The following is a 19293-nucleotide window of genomic DNA, read 5'->3' as shown; positions in this document are numbered from 1 at the left end:
TATATATATATACTGTATATACACACACATCTTTCTTGTGCATTTATCGTTCTTCATAATAAAAATCATCGTTGTCTAGTCCCGTTGTAAAGAACTTCTTGAATATGAGTGACATGGAGTTGTATTTCAGTAAATAATTATTTTAAACATCTCCTCTTTCTGACTGTGGTGATTGTTCATTTTACAGAGAACTTCAACTAAAGTATAAGTGAAGGCACAAGTTGAGTCTAATTATTCAACACCTCCGTAACACTTACAAAATGGAAAATGATAATAAAACATGTCCTTTTCAGTTGGCAGCAGTCAAAGCAAAGAGTAATATGTTATTATCTCAGGCTAAGTTTATGAATATGAATAAGCTGTCTAATGTTTCCTCTATGATTGGATATCTGCCATTATTAGAGCACTTAGAGAAGAAAATGCAAACTTTCTGCAGGAATCTCAACATAAATATCCAAATTAAATTTGATCAAACTATTTTCATCATTTGTTTTTTAGATTATTAATAGAAATATCAGAGCAATTACAAAAACATATGGAGGATCCAGGGTTTCCAGACCCTTAAAAAATGTATAGCTCAAGGACAGCTTAAAAATAATGAATTTGGCCCAAAAAAATAGCCCAATACCTGAGGGAGAGAAAATGACACACTGGAAAACAGGGAGTGGAATAGAGTTAGCAATATCAGAGCAAGAGAGTTAGGTACATACCATCAGAACTGGGGGGGGGGGGGGATTGGGTGGGAGTGGGGGTGTCCCTTCCGAGATATTTCAGAGTGATGGAACGGGTAAAATGCCGTGGAAGAGGTGTCAGTTGGATGAAAAATATGGTAAAAATGTGGTGGATGCAGGTTGAAAAATTGTACAAAATACCGCTGGTTTTTTAAAAAAACCAGCCCAAAAAATTGGAACCCGCAAAAAGCAATTTTTTCCCCATAGGCAACAATTAAAAATAGCTTAATTGGGCAAGAAAACCACGGACTTGGCAACACTGGGAGGACCACTTCTAAGCGGGCCAGTAAAGTGAAACACATTTGTCTTTACTAAATGCTGTTCCTCCATTTTTAAACTCCCCTAATTCAACTTATGATCAGCGGTGTGAGAGCATGTCCATGCGGTACTGGGTGCAATGTAGAAATCAACACTGAGCAGGGTGCTGAAAACACAATCCCAGGAAGTGGATTGGAAAATGTGGATCCTGAGGCCATCATTATGTGAGCCTTATGCAGACAGGCCAACAGAGCAGAGTTGCCTTCATGAACATTTTTGGAACCACAAGAGACCAGGAAGGGAACAGCGTTATGACACACAGTATGTCACTTTAACACATTAAAGAGCCAATGAATTAGGAACTAAAAAAAAGTTAAATGAATTAAGAAATAACAACCCATGCAAGTGTTATCAACTATTTCACATTTTGTTGTCGGCTAATACAACTGTCCAGATCATTCAATATTGACAAGAGCTACTTGGACATAACATTATTATTATTATTATTTTTCAGTTTTGCAGCAGTATCCTGAGAACTGTAAATGCAAGGAAACCGAAGTGGAATGTGTGGAGGTAAACCTGAAGACCATCCCTTTAGTTTCCACAAATGTAACTCTGCTGTAAGTAATTCATACCTTTAAGTGGCTGCTGACTGTTTTTGGAATGATAATGTCTTTATTTCAAGTGTAATTTTCTTTCAGTTTATTAAAATGAACTGAACTATACCTAATGGCACAGCAAGCTAACACTTTCAGCAAATGGACAGTAGGATGTATTTGAGTTTACATTCTAATTCAAACACTCTGGCGACTGTCCCCATTCCCTTGTGTCAATTATCACCACTTTGTGTCTGGATGTCATTAAAACTGCACTTATTTTATGCTACTGGTATGGTACTGCAGGTTGTGCAAGGTTTAAACCTTTGGAAAGTATCATTTTTGGTTCCAAAAAACAAAACTCACACCATATGTATTTCTGAATACCTGTTTACTGGCTTTTTGGATCAAATCATACTAAGCAAAACATTTATTTTATATACAGTAGTGCCTTTCAGAAAGTGTACAATAACACAGCACTTAAACTACATAAGAGCAAAATTCAGCACAGTAGATTCAGCTGGTCTGAGAGCTGATGCCTTCAGGCGTTTAAAGAATATCTGTGATTGCTATAAAAAAGAAATATAACACAGGATAGTCGCTCAGGGGAAAATAAAATGTGTAAGGATGCAAATCCACTCTGAAAATCTGTCTCAAAGCAAATGCTGCCATGTTTTATTAACATCCATTCTTAACATCTCTCCAAGTAGCCAGAGCCAATATAAGAAGCCTTTTGGCCCATAAATAAGCAAGCGCCCTCTTATAACAAAGTTTGAGTGTAAGAACTTAATCCTTCATGACTTCATTCATAATTTATATTAAAAGAACTGGAAAGTAGCAAGCTGAAGACAAAAAGACAATGAGTGGAGATTCAAAGACCTTCCAACAGATTCATAGATGAAGAGACAGACAGGTAGAGAGAGAATCAGATACGAAAGACACCATATATGATTGAGATTGATATTTGGCAAGAAAGCACTATCTTATATATAAACGTCTACATGTGGAAGTGTGTGTGTTTGTCTCTCCGGCCCGGAAGTGCGAGGCTACAGCCTGAAGCTCAAAGAAAACGACTCCCTTCGCCAAAGTGAAACCGCCGACAAAAGAGAAACAGGAGTTTGTGGAGCCGCAGAATATCAGAACAGCATTGCAGAGCAGCCAGAGTGGGAGAGCACAGGTTCGGCTGTGAAGGCATCAACATCTGTTATCGGCCAACTATTACCAGTGTTGTCAAAGTGCTAAGTCTATTCCTCAGTCTCTCACACCTCTGGGTCATTACAGTATTCTATGTACTGTACTAATACAGATGTTTACGTTCTGTTCTCACTGTTCTTTTCGGATATTACTCACTGTTACAAAATTCTTAATAAACAAAAATGCGGTGCCTTTCTCTTTGATGAAGTAAATGCTCCAACTTTCAAACCGATTAACACAGTTCCAAAACACACCTGAATATATCTGACTTGTGCACCATGCATACATTTTCAAATTTGTTTTGTGTGTTTGGAAACATAAATGATACAATCACATGCTGTAGCTCTCACAAAGAATCCGAACAGAGAAGGCAAATTAAACAGAATGACAGATCTGGAAAGAGTAAAAGCACAAGACAGGAACCGAAACAAAGCACATAACTGAATTGTTAACAATTTCCTTTTTACATAATTGTAATGAAAAAGAAAGCCATTTGTAGTTTACCACCATCCCTGGAATTATTTCATTTCAAAGTGTATGTCATCAACGCCTGTGAAGCAAATATGGCAGTTTGTAATCAGTATTAGGGGATTCTGTGGGGTGTCCCAGCCTGGACGGTCCCCGAGATGGACGATACCTCCCCTGGGCCACGAGAGGGCAGCCGCCCGGGTCTGCTTATGGGACACTGGACCAGAGCTGGGACACTCATCCCTACCGGAGGACGTGGCCACCGCCAGGGGGCGCCCGGACGGTTATGAAATCCTGGATGGCAGCACTTCCACCACACCAGGAAGTGCTGCCGGAAGAAATCCCAGGGGCACCCAGAGTGCTTCCAGGTGCTCTCTTGACACTTCCGCCACTCCAGGAAGTGTCATCAGGGGGAGCACCTGGAGCTCATCCGGGTCAGTAATAAAGGGGCCGCCTCCCTCCAGTAGACGAGCCGGAGTTGAGAGGAAGGAGATGAAGCTTGTGAGGAGGGGAGTGGAGGTCAGAAGAAGAGAGAGAAAGAGAGAAAGGAAGAGAGTTGTTGGAGGAAGGCATTGTGGTGCTGTATAGAAATAAAGAAGTGTGTTTTGGACATTCTGGTGTCTGTCTGTCTGTGTTTGTGGGTATGCTTTCCACAGGGGCTAGTAAAGGTTTTATGACTGGCAATAAAACTCAGACATGTTAAGAATAAGCGCTTTTTAGAAAAGTTTAAACACTGATGCTTTTGATTGATATTTACCAGCCACCTGTATTAATGCAGCATTTAGACTTCTAGCTTACTCACACTGCAGGGTTTGTGTTAAGAAAACTACAGGAATTAGATTCAATATTTTTCATATATATGCATTAGAATGTAGAGTGTTTAAAGAAAAGCAAACTGAGGCAATCAGAGCTCTTTCTGTTAATACATTCATTTATTTTCTATAACTGCTTTTTAGATATCTAGCATCAGTTCCAACAGCATGTAATGCTATTCTGTCAAACTCATGCCGATATCCACACTCATTCGTTTTTTTGGCAATTGTTATTCCTTTGAAAACTAACAAGCTTGATAGACTGAATGATCTTTTATGTTCTGATTTGACCAGTTAAGTATTCTAGTAAAGGGTAGTAGATGGTGTTAGAATGATGACAAATAGACATCATGAAGGTTTGGAGCAGCCTCTCCATATAATATTTCCTGGCTGCAAAATGGGTTTAAATAATTGTGATATGTTCACAAGTCGGAGTCCAAAACAGAACTGAAATCTTTGAGTTAAGATGGCGGCTTTAAAGGCCGGTTAAGGAAATGACGTCAACTCTAGGGCCGGAACTGGAAGTGATGTCGTCTCTGGGACTGGAACTGGAAGTGACGTCATCTCTGGGGCCGGAACCTGTTGGGATTTCCCGAGAGTGGTCTGCAAGGAATCGAAAGAGACAGTCAGTGCATCCCTCCTCCTCCTGGTCTGTCATGGAATTACTATTACATAGGCCCTTTAACTGCCTCCTACTCGCACGTGTGTGACAATGGCTTTAGTCCATTCCTTTAATTCTTGCAAGACTAAGAGCAAGGAATGGGGCAGGCCCTGGATTGTACATTTCCACATACATTTTAAACCATCCACTTTCTGAATCTATTTGTTCCAATAGCATGGGCCAGTGAGCAGAATTATAAGGTGCAAATCATAAGGCAGTCATGGACAGGTCTAAATTCCATCTCATTGTGCAGTCACTGACACATCCACGGTCACTCATGATGGGTCAGTTTAGAGTCACAGACACCAATGTCTGTCGAGGAAGCAAGAAAGAAACTACCGTATATACTCGCGTTTAAGTTCTCCCACGGATAAGTCAGGGCTTTATTTTACTGTATAATTTCCAGTATTTTATAATATTGGTTGTATAAGTCGAATGCGAAAAACTTGAGCTATTGGTCTAAGAGATTACGATATGCTAATGTATTGTGCCTACGTGACCACATGGTAATGCCCAAACTATTCTGAAGCGAATTTTGCACTGTTTTGTGTTTATTTTTGTATCTCACACCCTCATTCACCTTTACCGTAAGAGCATACCCCTTATTTAGAATGGAGCGTTCGATCAGAAGAAAATATGAAGCTGGTTTTAAATTAAAAGTCATTGCAGTGGCGAAAGAATTTGGTAACTGCACTGCTGCAACAAAATTCAATATGTCTGAGAAACTGATGCAAGATTGAAGGAAGCAAGAAGATGTAAAAAAAAGAAACGTCGCATTTTTGAACGGGCGTATAAGTCAGGGTCTGATTTTATGATCGATTTTTTTGGGTTTCAAGACCCAACTTATACACAAATATATACGGTAACCCTGGATGTTGCACCAGTTAATTACAGGGTTCTCACTCATACAAGGCCAATTTAACTTTGCTGTTTAGCTTACCACACATATCCCAAGTATTATGATCTCCAGTATGTATAAATTTTTTGTGTTCATTCTAAAGATTGTGCAGGACTATTAAACTATGTTTTGAATTACAGAGGGTCTGAATCTGAGGTCTGTTTTTTATGCATTTTGTCTCCTGACATAGTTGAACACATTCTACTATGAATCTATTTTGTTTTTGTTGCAAACCCACCTCAGAGTTCCCCAGGATGCATTTGTTAGTGATGGAGTAAAGTTTATTCTTTCAATTCTGTGTTATCCAATCTTGGTAGATAACACACCTATTTCTTAGTATTAGAACATTAGAACAATTTAGACAAGGACAGGCCATTCAACCCAACAAAGTCAACTATTCCCATCCACTGAATTCTTCTAAAATAACATCAAGTCAAGTTTTGAAATTCCCTGAATTTCTACTGTCTACCAGACTACTTGGTAATTTATTCCAAGTATCTATGTTTCTCTGTGTAAACAAAGACTTCCTGATATTTGTGTGAAATTTACCCTTAACAAGTCACCAACTGTGTCCCCATGTTCTTGATGAACTCATTTTAAAGTAACAATCTCAACCCTCTGTACTAATTCCTTTCATAATTTTAAAAACTTCAGTCATGTCTCCTTTTAATCTCCTTTTACTTCAACTGAAGGCTCAGCTCTTTTAATCTTTCCTTATAATTCATCCTCTGTAGTCCTGGAATCAGCCTAGCCACATTTCTCTGAACCTTTTCTAGTGCTGCTATGTCCTTTTTGTAGTCTGGAGACCAAAACTGCACACAGTCCTCCAGATGAGGCCTCACCATTGTGTTATAAAGCTTGAGCAGAACCTCCTTGGACTTTTACTGCACACATTGTGTTATATGACCTGACATTCGTTTAGCTTTCTTAATGGCTTCTGAACATGGTTGGGAAGGTGATACTCATTCTCATAAGTTGTACTTTCAAATTTAAGATCTCCCATTGTGTATTCAAACCTAACATTTCAATAATCTCCACTTTTGAATTACTGGTTACAATCCCCTCTTCTCGTGTTTTGACACCAAATCATTTATTTGTGTTTTCGGCTTTGATGAAAGATCTCTGTGATTCCCAGTTTTGAGTTTGGCTCGTTTCTTGACTATCACATCTTCTGGTCATTTTCATTTTTTGTCCTCCACCTCTCTTAAGACAAAACATTGAACTGACTGGAGAAAACACACACTGACACACAGAGTAATAGCACGCAAACTCGCACAAACAGTAACTGGACATGGGATTCTTCCAAACATTTATTTCAATTTTTATACTATAAGCATTGTGCACAATTACACTCAAGACTCTTCTGTTTTCTGGGCTCAAATACAACTCAGACTTTCTTTCAGCAACTTTACAAATGCCAGTGAATACCCCGCTCTTCAATACAACCTATTTTTGCAAACGATCACAAACCAAAACATTTTTTCTAATTTAGTTTTCATTTTACAGCATGTTTTTATTACATTTTTTTTGTTTGTCATCCAAGTATATGACGCCACACCAGCATAGTTTCTACCTCCCTTCTTAGAAAAGCCAACCTTCAGCTCTGTATGCAAAGATTGTGAAATGGATGACTATGCCATCCTATTTGTCATCTGCAAAGAGGAATTCCACAAAAAAACATGTTGTGCTTATATTATGTGATATAATTTATTACAGAAATAAATTGTAAGAAATTAGTTTATAAAACACAGTGAGAGCTCTGGTACATCCTTGATAGGAAATGTCTGTGGCTTTTCATAATCCCTGCTTGACTTGGCTGGTGTTCATCACAAGGCACAATTCTACCGCAGTGCTCTTGAATCGTTTCTTACCTGGAGTGCCTGCAGGATACTGCTTGTACTAATGGCTACACTGCTGCTATTTAAAACTAATTCCCAAAGGCAATTCAGATTATTTTATCTTATTTTTTTCTTGAGAGCTTTCCTGCAGTTGCAACATGGACTTACAGTATGCTCAGTTTGATTCATTTGTAGAGTAGATCGACATGAAAATCTGGGCTCAAGAGTATGTTATTACGCCTCAGCTGGTTGATGGTTATTTTTATATGCATGATACTCGAAACTGTATCCGTATAATAAATCACTGTACCTCGTTTAACATCATGGAATTTTAAATTGCTTATAAACCAGTTAGCATGATAGGTCAAGACTTAAAATGTGAGAGCAATGTGCCTCCCTGAGTGTTGTCCAGAACACAAACAGATGTGGAATCTTCACACTTAGCTGTGTTTGGGTCGTAAACAGACATCACCTTACATGACAGGCACAGAGCAGCAGTCGGCTTTAGTTTGAGACTGGGCAGGACGGACAAAGTATAGGCTATAGTGCTGACATCAGTGAGACTGTGGTGTTGTGACTGATGGCAAGACTTTTGAATCTTCTGTGATCTCTCTGTGGTGTTTGCCTGTATAGCATGCAATGCTCTTTGCCACCTTCCCTCCATTTAGAAATTTCTTTTGTAAAGTTTGTAACAGTTCAGGAGCAAAATCTTATCTTAAACAGGTGTTATGATTTGAGTTGTAGTTCAATTTTTTGCATTTGTACCTTGGTTTTTAAAAATAACCAAGGCATTATTTTGGGGGTTTGGAAAGAGGAGGAACATTATTGTGACTTGAATCAGACCACATTTTTGTGAGTAGTTACTGTAGAAGTCTAGGTAATTCCAAAGGGTTCACAAACATTTTCTTGCAACATTTCTTCTCTTCAGTAAGGATTAGGTGTTCTCCAGTTGTATTGTCCTTACAAATAAAATCAGGAATATCTAGGTATAGAGTGCAGAGGAATATATTGATCCATTGTTTGATGTTAACTAAAATAACATAACATATTACAGAAAAGACCTCCCCAGATGTCACCATACATCAGCGGTTCTCAAACTGTGGGGCGCGCCCCCCCAGTAACAAAAAAGGGGGCTCGAATGTTGCCATATGTGGCATAATTTCGCTATTCGTAGGGAAATTTTTAACTTGTAGTGGTGTATCGGCAGCAAAAAAATATAGGAATAAATTTTATTAGGTTTCAGAAAAACATTAGGGGGGCGTGAGTAAAACTGTTATGAAAACTCAGGTCGCAAATACTTAAAGGTTGAGAAATGCTGCCATACATTATGCTTTATAATAATGTATGTTGGAATGTCATGTATAAAGGTTACATTATGTGTATTTTATGTTTTATCATTGTTTGTGTTTGGTTTTGAGTTATTATTTTTCATATCTTTGTGTTATTCTTATTGGTTTCTTTTGTGATTATGTATTGGTGTATTGCCTCTTTAACTGTATGTTACATGTTCCTTGTGGGTGGTTCCCCAAGAGGCGGGGCCACCCTGATGTCACAGCTGCTGGGTCTCCATTTTGCCTTTATAATTGAGTTAGAAGCAGCATTCAGAAGTCAAGCATTTCATTATCTTCGCAGTTAGGAGTATTGTTATGTGTTATTGGGTTTTCTCATTTTTTTGCTCTGTCTTAAAGATTCTGCTTTCTGGATTTCATATTAGGACTTTATTGATTTAGGATTGCCGTTTTTTGCTCTTTTTCACTAGCCAAGGTTTACTGTTACTCCCGCCAGTGTGGTTTGGCTTTTTAGTATATTCTTGGGATGTTAAAGTTTGGTTTGAGGATAAAATCCTTTTTGGGCTTGCAAAGCTTTAAGCAGCCACCAGAGCTGGAATTAAGCCCCTTGAAGGTGAGGTCCTTTTAGGCAGACAACGGAGGCCTGGCTTGGCCTGTAAAGCTTTTTTGGGTCTTCTTACAAGGCTTTACTACTTTTTTTGTAATGTTTGGGAATCCAAATCACAACATGGAAAATATAAGAAGTGATTAAATATGTAGTAAACATTCTTTAGTTTAAACTTTACTAGCAGAATACACAATTACAATAAGGAGAACTTCAGACTGAGAATTGGTCATTATGACATGGCAATAATATTCCCCTATACAACCACAGAATGCAAAGAACCATAGATACATGAAATAGACCACTAAGTAGGGAGGTGAAGAGAAGGACTTTAAAGTTCTTCAGATCTTGACTTGATGTTCTTTAGGACAATGTAGTTGAATAGGATGGAAGAGCTTGTTGGGCTGAATAGCCTGTTCTTGTCACACATTTTCTGATGTTCTATAACAGAGAGCAGATTGTTAAAATACACAGGTCATGATTAAAAAAATACATTTTTAATTAAATATTAAACAAATAAAAAAGAAGGAAGATCCTGTATTTTTCCAAACATGTTGGTTGGGTAAATTAGCCTTACTGAATTGGACTGATGTGGCTACTTGAGTGAATGTGCTTTGTGATGAACAGATATCCTGTTTTTGGTTGGATCTTTGTTTCCACCCAATGCTGCCAACATAAATTCTGCTTACTTGTGACCATAAAATAGAAAAGCAGCATTCTTAAATATATCGGAGGGCTTTTTGATATTATGGTTAATCCAAAGACATTTTGGTGTCTTTGTACAACAGTTTAACAAAAAAAGCATGCTGAAGAAGTATTATCAATAGGTATTCATATTCTTTTATTGCACTAAATCTTCCAGACAGCAAAGGTTCTTAGTAATAAATCTACAATTTCAAACTTTAGGTCTCTCAAGAAGAATGAAATTTGGAAGCTTCCAGAAGAGGCCTTCTCAAAATACACAGATTTGCAAAACCTGTGAGTCTTATGGTCAGATCTCATGTAATATGAATATTATTAGTATAGCTTAACATGGAAAAAAAAATGTATTTACTTAAATTAAATTATGAATGATTGTATTGTTAGGGGTGGCACAGTGGGTAGCACTGCTGCCTCGCAGTTGGGAGACCTGGGGACCTGGGTTCGCTTCCCAGGTCCTCCCTGCATGGAGTTTGCATGTTCTCCCCGTGTCTGTGTGGGTTTCCTCCAGGCGCTCCGGTTTCCTCCCACAGTCCAAAGACATGCAGGTTAGATGGATTGGTGATTCTAAATTGGCCCTAGTGTATGCTTGGTGTGTGGGTGTGTTTGTGTGTGTCCTGCGGTGGGTTGGCACCCTGTTGGTTCCTGCCTTGTGCCCTGTGTTGGCTGGGATTGGCTCCAGCAGACCCCCATGACCCTGTGTTTCGGATTCAGCGGGTTGGAAAATGGATGGATGGATGATTGTATTGTTACAGTGAGGTTTGCTCCAGCAACACAAAATCTTAGTAGTGGCAAATGTGCAGGCCCCCTCAGACCAGCATATCCTAGACAGCATTAGGCCCAAATCCATAAACAACCATACATGTCTCCTCCTAGTCTGAAGAAGCAGATGTCCTATTCTGGGATCTTTCCAGAGACCCCACCTCATTGAAAAGAGTGACCCCAAAACCCATACACAAGAACCTCAGTTTTGTAGTCAGTCTTATTTTGTCAGTTACAGTTGATAATACGCCAGATTGCAGTTGTGAACCTTTTTAAGGAAATTCATACAGACAGGCTGTGAAAAAGACCTTACAATTAATCTTGTACACAGGAATCATTTGCCGTCAAGTTTATTCTACATAGGACATCATTTTTTCAATTAATCTTTGTGTCATTTTTAGAGTCTAACTCCATACCACCATCACAACATCTTAATTTGAAGTTCATAATCAATGTGTAATTATTTTGAGCTCTGTAAATGTAACGACATGTGCATGAATTATACTATTTGTAGTCTTGTGTTTATTCCCTCTAGGTTTCTGCAGAATAACTGTATCAGAAGAGTGGCAGGAAGTGCATTTGCTAAACTCTACAAACTTGACAAACTGTAAGTTGTTTTACTCTAATCTATCAATGAGGACTTAACTGACTGATTTCTAATCTAATTTGTGACTGTATTTACCACAGGCAATCCTCTTTATAAAATTAGTTTTCTTTTATTTTATTTTTCATTACCTTTTGCTTAAAAATGTAAACAGATATCACCACACTGTCTACGTTTGCACTGATTATTTTGTCAATAAAGTGGATTCAGGGAGTATTCAGACCCCTTCACTTTCTGCACACTTTGTGTTGTCGGTTTCATTTAAATTAATACATTTGCCATGTTTGCCCATCAATCTACACTCAATAACCCATAATGACAAAGTGAAAAAATGTTGTTTGCCAAGTTTTGCATGCCAGAATTAGGGCAGTATATCCCATTCTTCCTGACAGATCCCCTCCAGCTCTGTTAGATTGGATAGGAAGTGTCTGTAAACTGCCATCTTCAGGTCTCTCCGCAGATGTTCTATGAGGTTTAAGTCTGGGCTTTAGCTGAGCCAATCAAGGACAGTTAGAGACTTGCCTTAAAGCTACTTCTGCATGGTATTGGCTGTACTCTTTGGGCAACTGTCTTACTGAAGGGTGAACCGTCGCTTCACTCTTAGGTTGTGTGCACTCTGCAGCGAGTTTTCTCCAAGGGCCTCTCTGGATTTGGTCTGCATTCATCCTTCCCACAGTTCTGATCAGTCTCCCTGTCCCTACTGCTGATGATTCCGCAGGTGATGAGCATTTCCTGATCTTTACCAGCCACAGTGCTTGGAGTTCTGCTCAAAACAGTTAAATTTTTACCTCATCAGACCATAGAATCTTTTTCCTCATGCTGTCAGAGTTCTTTAAATGCATGTTACTCCCGTTTGGCTTCTGTGTAGCCTTTCTATTATAAACACCTGATTGATGGAGTGCTGCCGAGATGGCCATTATTCTGGCAGGTGCTTCTATCTCGGCAGAGAATTTCTGAAACTCAGTTTGGGCGATCATTGGGTTCTTTGTCACCCTCTTGTCAAATGTCCTTCTCACATACTCTAGGATGAGTCCTGGTAGTTTCAAACATCTTCAGTTTCACAATTATTGAGGCCACTGTGCCCCGGGGAACACTCAAAGCTTTAGAAATAACATTATCGCCTTGCCCTGATCTATGCCTCACCACAATTTGATTGTGGAGGTCTGCAGAGAATTTCTTGGAGCTCATGGCTTGGTTTTTGTCTTAACATGCAGTTTGAATTGTGGGACCTTCTATACACAGGTGTGTGCCTTTCTAAATGATTTCCATTCAATTTGGTTTGCCGCAGGTGGACTCTAAATATGTTCTAGACACATCTCAGGGAGAACTGAAGCAAACAGGATACACCAGAGCACAATCTGAAGTGCCATAGCAAAGGGTCTGAAAACTTAAATACTGTAAATGTGGGATTTAAGTTTTTGATTTTTAATAAATTTGCAAACCTTTCTTAAAACATCATTTTCACCTCATCATTATGGGTTTTTTAGTGCAAACTGATGGACAAAAATAGTAAATGTGTCCATTTAAAATTAAATCTACCACACAATAAAGTGTGCAGAAAGTGAAGGGGTCTTAATACTTTCTGAATCCACTATATCTCTATGCATGAGTTTAAAATTTGATTATTAAAATGGTCATTTATAATATCAGATACTGTTGTTACTTAATGATTCATATAAATTCTTGATTTACATACATTTTTAAGAGGCCAGGAATATTTGATGTTGAACTCCTATTGACTTTCTTGGCTCAGTCTTTCCATCTGTCCACCATATTCTTGAAAACTGGACAGAACTTCTGGCAAGAATACATGAGCTATGATTTCCTAAATGCTGTAGCATTACATGTAAAATTGTTTTACTGAACACACTTAAGCCAACAATAATCAATTTTGTCTCCCAGTTACATGGGTGGGAGACATACTGGCACAGAGGTTAGTGTTGCTGCCTCATATGTTCAGTGTCCTAGGTTAAAATTCTATTCCTGGTTTCTTTCTGTATGGAGTTTATACATTCTTATAATGCCTTTGTGGGTCTTCCTCCCACATCCCATAGACATGGGTGTTCAGTTAATTACCAGTTCCAATGTAAGACTGCTCAAGAGTGAGACATGTCGTGGAGCGTTGCCCTGTAAAGGGTTGTTTTTTGTCATGTGCCCAATGCTGTCAGGATATCATCCAGCCCTCTGCATTCCTAATGTGGATTAAGCAGGTTTACAAATGTCAAGTGTAGTGTTATGTTGCACTGATAATGTAAAACGGTAGGTACAGAATGTGAAAGTCACTTGAGTTTCACGCAAAGTGGTATGGGAATCTGAAACAAGTAATGTAGTTGAAACAGATAAATGACAACCTTCTAAAAATATCCGGATGAGATCTTGGGACTCTTTATCTATTATTTTTTTGGGGTAGAACTATTATTTAACCATTAGAACTGCTTAAAAACATTTTTTGAGTTAAATAGTAATATGGCGCCACCAAACTCGTAACTTCTTCAATTAGCAGTAATAGAGCCAAGAACTGAAAATATCAGATTGAAAAGCATAAATTGTTTTGTTTAGAAAGTATTCCAGTTAAAAATAGTTGTTACCAATTTCTCTGAAACATTAATAACAAATCTCCCGATGGTATAACTAAAACCATGTGTTCTGTTTATCCATAGGTATCTTAGTCAGAACTGCATCACTTCACTGAAGCCAGGAGTTTTTAGTGACCTTCATAAATTACGTTGGCTGTAAGTATGGAAAACATTTGATAAGAAGACTTTTTATGATCGGTGCAATTCTATATTCAGAGTTACATAATTTATTTGAAAATTATATTTTGGCAGTGGTAAAATATCAGAAAAAATCAGTAATAAATGTAATTGAAAGTAAAAAAAAACATTCTGTTCTTAACTGCTTCTTTTTATATTTATAGAAAGCACATGGCATGATCATTTTCTAATGATTTTCAGGAATTTATGGGATTTGAAAATGCTGAAGAAATAATGTCATTTACCTGTGATGTTTACTGTATAGATAAATAATATATTACAATAACATGTAACATGTAACAAGTTGCAGTTGCCTTCTTGAAGATCTAAAGTGGAACTGAAAGAAAATCCTCAGCAAAGCGGCTTCATAAGTTCCTCATTAAAGGTGTCAAAAAACTTTAAAATGGTAAAGTTCGAAGTACAGTTTTGTTTGCAAAAATAAGAGACATTGCATTGGTGCAGAGACTTTCTACCTCCAAATCTTTACATTAACTTTTCCATGATTGGTGACTATCTGCATTGTATATCCCATACTTTCACTAATGTTTTTGTTTCTACCTCAAACGTCTACAAGTATACTGCCAAAAATAGATTGAATGTTCATACTTTGTACTCTTCCAGAATAGGACTGTGCCATCTTGATCAGTAATTTATAACCAGACAGACAGACAGACAGACAGACAGACAGACAGACAGACAGAGAAAGCACTATATAACAGAGAGATAGATGAATATAATATTTATTCAATCGTTACTGGTAACTGCTGTCTCCTTTTCAGTGTCTTGGGAGGCACAGTCAATCCTGTCAGAGCTGAGTACAAGGCCACTCCATCACAGGGCCACTCTTACATCCATAACTAGGTCAATTTCTGATCACCAATCAGCCTAACCTACACAGCTAGACAACCAGGAGAAAAACCTGTGCAGACATGCAAAAATATGCAGACTCCACACAGGCACAGAACCAATTGGTATTAAAATCTGGTCTTCTAGAGCTATAAAGCTCCTGTGATACCTGCAGAGCAAGTGTGTATAGTAGTTATATATGGTCCCCTCACTAGGTATTATGGTGGGAAGGATACCTGGGGGTTACCTATTCCTTTAAATTGAGTTTTGAACTACTATGAAGATTTACAGAAGAATGGTCAAATTAGTTGTAGAGGTAATTCCTTTTCCTGGAAAGGTTTACCTTGGTGCTTATAAAAGTAGTTCCCGGCTGGGACTTACCTCTCTGTCTGTCTGTCTCTGTACTGATGTGTCTAACCTTCCAGGTAGTCCATTAGTTAACATGGAGTGTGGCATGGAATAAATTAATGTTTAGACAAAATAGAAGGACAAAGTGGGAGGAAGTGAAGTTAGAGAGAGTTGTGGAAATTGGAAATAAGAGTAGTTAGTGATGGAATAAAGAGGTGAACAAATGTGTCACACACCCCACCATGCTGGCAGGAGGGTTAGAACCTGTTCAGGCAGGCTAAGAGAGATCCCTTTCCTTCTGTTTTTATGGAACACATAATAAAATGCTCTAACAATAGCAAATCACTTAAAGGATAAGTGTAGTTAATTTTTAAGGTCAAAATTATTTCTTCACAGGCATGGCATACAAGCATTTGACATGCAAATTTGTGTTTCAGAGACTAGCGATTTCTATAAATTTTAAGAAATATCTCACCTGCAATGGCATTTTAAATTTACATCAATAACATTTTAGAAACAGCATTTTAATTGAGGAAGCAGATTCTCTCCCCTCTTTTTTTCTTTTTTACTCTATTTATTTTTAATTATTTATTAATTTATCTATTTACTTATTTTTACTAGTTTAAAGTTTTACTCTGCTGGCCTAGCTCTCTTTCTCATGGGTGGGGATTGATTTGTTTTGAACCCAGTCTTGTAAAACTTGACTTATTTGTATGGAATGTTATTTGTTATTAAAATGAATAAAACCCCCACCTAAAAAAAAGTTATTTCTTCACAAACATGATATATAAGCATTTGGCATGCAAAATTGTGTTTCAGAGACTAGTGATTTCTTTAAATTTTAAGAAATATTTCACCTGCAATGGTGTTTTACATTGGAGTTAACAGGGCACGGTTATACAACAACAAAAACCTTAATAACCTTAGTTATGAATTTGTCCATTTTTCAGTATTGATAGATGTCTTCCTATTACACACACATTGTAAAAGAGTTTATGCGTGTCAGTTCTTTACAAAAAAATCCCAATATTACAAGACTGAGTCGTTTAAAAAAAAAAAAAAACAACTGTTCCCTATCTGAACAGTTTTAGTCTTTGGCTAACCTTTCACCCCACTCCCCCCAGGAAGTGGTTTCTTCCAGATCAAACCAAATCACAGTAAACATTTTGTGGTTGGTTTTGTTTTTGATTTACTTCCTTATTTACGTGCGAACTCACACATACAAATAGAAAACGTATCCTTACCTCAAGAAAAATAGTTCAGGAATATGCAATGCAAAGATTATTTTCATGCATTATAAACTTTTTTTATTTTTTATTTTCCATTGTAAAGTGCGAGGACAAGCAGGGCATTTTTAAAAATTTATGGAAATCACTGGACTTCGAAACACAGTTTTCTTTGGCAAATGCATATATACCGTGTTTGTGAAGAAGTAACTTTGAATTGAAAAATACTGATCTTATCCCTTATGTGATGATTTCAATAAACCTGTCTTAAAAAATACTAGTTATGATAATATACATTTTCAATGGTAAATTCTAAAGAATAATATTCTTTTGCAATAATTGGGTCACCTGTATAATCTGAATAAATTAATACAAATTTTAAATGATTACATAATAACATCAGAGGCAGTCAGTGTTTCTGTTCATTAGGCAGATTCTCTTAATGTCTCCATAGGTTTTCTACAGTTTGTATTGTAACATATCAGTTTACATTGAGCAATAAAGCAAGAATTACAGGAACTTTACACCTGAAAGTTAAACTGATAAAATTTAGAAACCTCCAGCCATTTTAATTCAATTGAGTGTCATAGGGCTGGAGTCTATCTCATAAGCACTGGACAAAAGGTAGAAATCTGTCCTGGATGGGTTACAAGTTCATCTCCGCACTAAACTGATATAACAGGTGTACACAAATGTGTGAAGAGACAATAATCAAAAGAAATGGTTGTCTCCTACATTGAAGATATTCTCCTAGTTAGACTAATTTATTACTTTTTAAAATCTTAATCTGGCATATCTCAATATTTGATAAATGACAACATTCATGATCTACAAAAGTGAATTGGACATTTTGACACACTTAATTGGCAGACGTATTATTCATCAATCATTAAAAAATCCAATTGTTCAGTTTTTCTTCTTTTTTTTGTAAGAAAGTTTTTTTAGTTGTCATATAATTCCATTAATAAGAATGTCAATATTTCTTCTAGAATTCTTGATGACAACCCAATAAAGAAGATTTCTCAGCAAGTGTTCACAGGACTTCAGTCATTGATTTTCTTGTAAGTGTGATATTTGCCTGAGTCTATCCTAGAAGCATTTCATTACAGTAAAATGAAAACATTATAATTCCTTTAAAACAAAGATTATTAGGTGGAGTTTTTCCTCCTATATGGATACCTTTCACCTTTCATTTATACAGTGTCCTCCATAATATTTAGGACAAAGTCACGTTTTTCCTTGATTTACGCCCCTGCTCCGCTGTTTAAAAGTAGAAATCAAACAATTCAAACAAGATTAAAGTGCACATTGAATACTTTCATTTAAGGGTATTTGCTTAAATTTCGGTCACATCATGTACAAATTACATTTTTTCTACATGTCCCCCCCCCCCCCCCCATTTCAGGGCACCATAATATTTGGGACCCAGCAGTGGCAGCTCTATTAAAGCAGTCATATTTAGTAGTTTGTCACTTATCTCTTGCATTTAGTGACTGCTTGAAGCTTTCGCTGGTGATGCCCTGACAAACCTCTAATGCAGCCGTCTTCATCTCCTGCTCTTTTGGAGGCTCGTCCCCTTAAGTTTTCTCTTCAGCAAAATGAAAGGCATGCTCAGTTAGGTTTAAATTTGGTGACTAGCTTGACCATTGAAGAATTTTCCATTTTTTAGCTTTGTTGCCTTAGAATTAAGTTCCGGTTATTATCTTGTTGTAGGATAAAGTGCCATCTAATGATTTTGCAGGCGTTTACTGGAACCTGAAAAGATCAGATGTTCCTATACACCTCAGAAAACCATGTTGAACAGATGAGGTGGTCTGCTTTGGATCTTGGGCAGTTCCTTTATTTTTAATATGAGGGCATTCATTTAAGATAAATCATAACAGAGCAGAACAGTCTGTCATAAGTTTAAAGGAAGCAACACAATGTCAATCTCAATAAGCCATCTTCCATTTTTGAATTTGCTTAAACCATTTCAGAGTCATGGAGGAAAAGAGGACATCCTGGCACAAGGCAGGAACCAACTGGACAGGCGGCAGTCCAGAGCAGAGCAAATTCATGCACACCGTCATACTCACCTATATTGAGCCATGTTAGTGTCGCAAGTTAACCTAACTGGCAAAACTTTGTGATGTGGAAGAAGATCAGTTCTTGATCTCCCTATGACCTTGATTAATGAGTTTGGGTAATGATAAATGAGATAAATGGAGGGCTTAGTTAGAGACTTTTGTTTATAAGCAAACCAATTTAGAATAGTTTCTGGTTATGATGTTGTTTAGAATGAATGACTTTAAGGCTGTCTTTTGTTCTTTGGTTTGCTAACCTCTGTTATTATCTGACTGACTCATCTAAAACTTAGTTTGTAATCACCTTAAAACTAACTAACAACCAAATTGTTGCCTCTCTCATTTAAAACCTGTCCGTGCGGACTTGCACAGAGTTATCACTGGTTACAGCACTCAATATTATGCTGTGCTATTCAATTGCATAGTGTACATATAACAATGTTTGCCTTATCAGTAATTGTTAATGTTATTTCTCATGCATTGACCTTATTTCCCTGTGTTGGATTTGAATACTGTAAAACTGTAATACTGTATACGTAACAAATCTATGATTTTACATGACAGTTTTACTTGCCCAGTAAGTAAGTATGTCTGATACCTCCATATCAATTAGATAATACATACATCAGTCATGGTCTCTAGT

General features: G+C 37.4%; 1 protein-coding gene across 1 annotated transcript in view; it reads left to right on the top strand.

Annotated features, from left to right (window-relative positions):
- Positions 1 to 19293, top strand: part of rxfp2b (relaxin family peptide receptor 2b) — a 312780-nt gene that overhangs the window by 178199 nt on the left and 115288 nt on the right. The window contains exons 5-9 of the mRNA XM_028800786.2: positions 1504 to 1609; positions 10256 to 10327; positions 11346 to 11417; positions 14075 to 14146; positions 17577 to 17648. Of these exons, the coding sequence (XP_028656619.2) occupies positions 1504 to 1609; positions 10256 to 10327; positions 11346 to 11417; positions 14075 to 14146; positions 17577 to 17648 (394 nt within the window). The remainder of the gene's footprint in view (positions 1 to 1503; positions 1610 to 10255; positions 10328 to 11345; positions 11418 to 14074; positions 14147 to 17576; positions 17649 to 19293) is intronic.

The sequence above is a fragment of the Erpetoichthys calabaricus genome, chromosome 4, assembly GCF_900747795.2.
Source record: "Erpetoichthys calabaricus chromosome 4, fErpCal1.3, whole genome shotgun sequence".
Classification (NCBI taxonomy): Eukaryota; Metazoa; Chordata; class Cladistia; order Polypteriformes; family Polypteridae; genus Erpetoichthys; species Erpetoichthys calabaricus.
The sequence above is the reverse complement of the archived record's forward strand: the minus strand, read 5'-3'. Positions and strand labels throughout refer to the sequence as shown.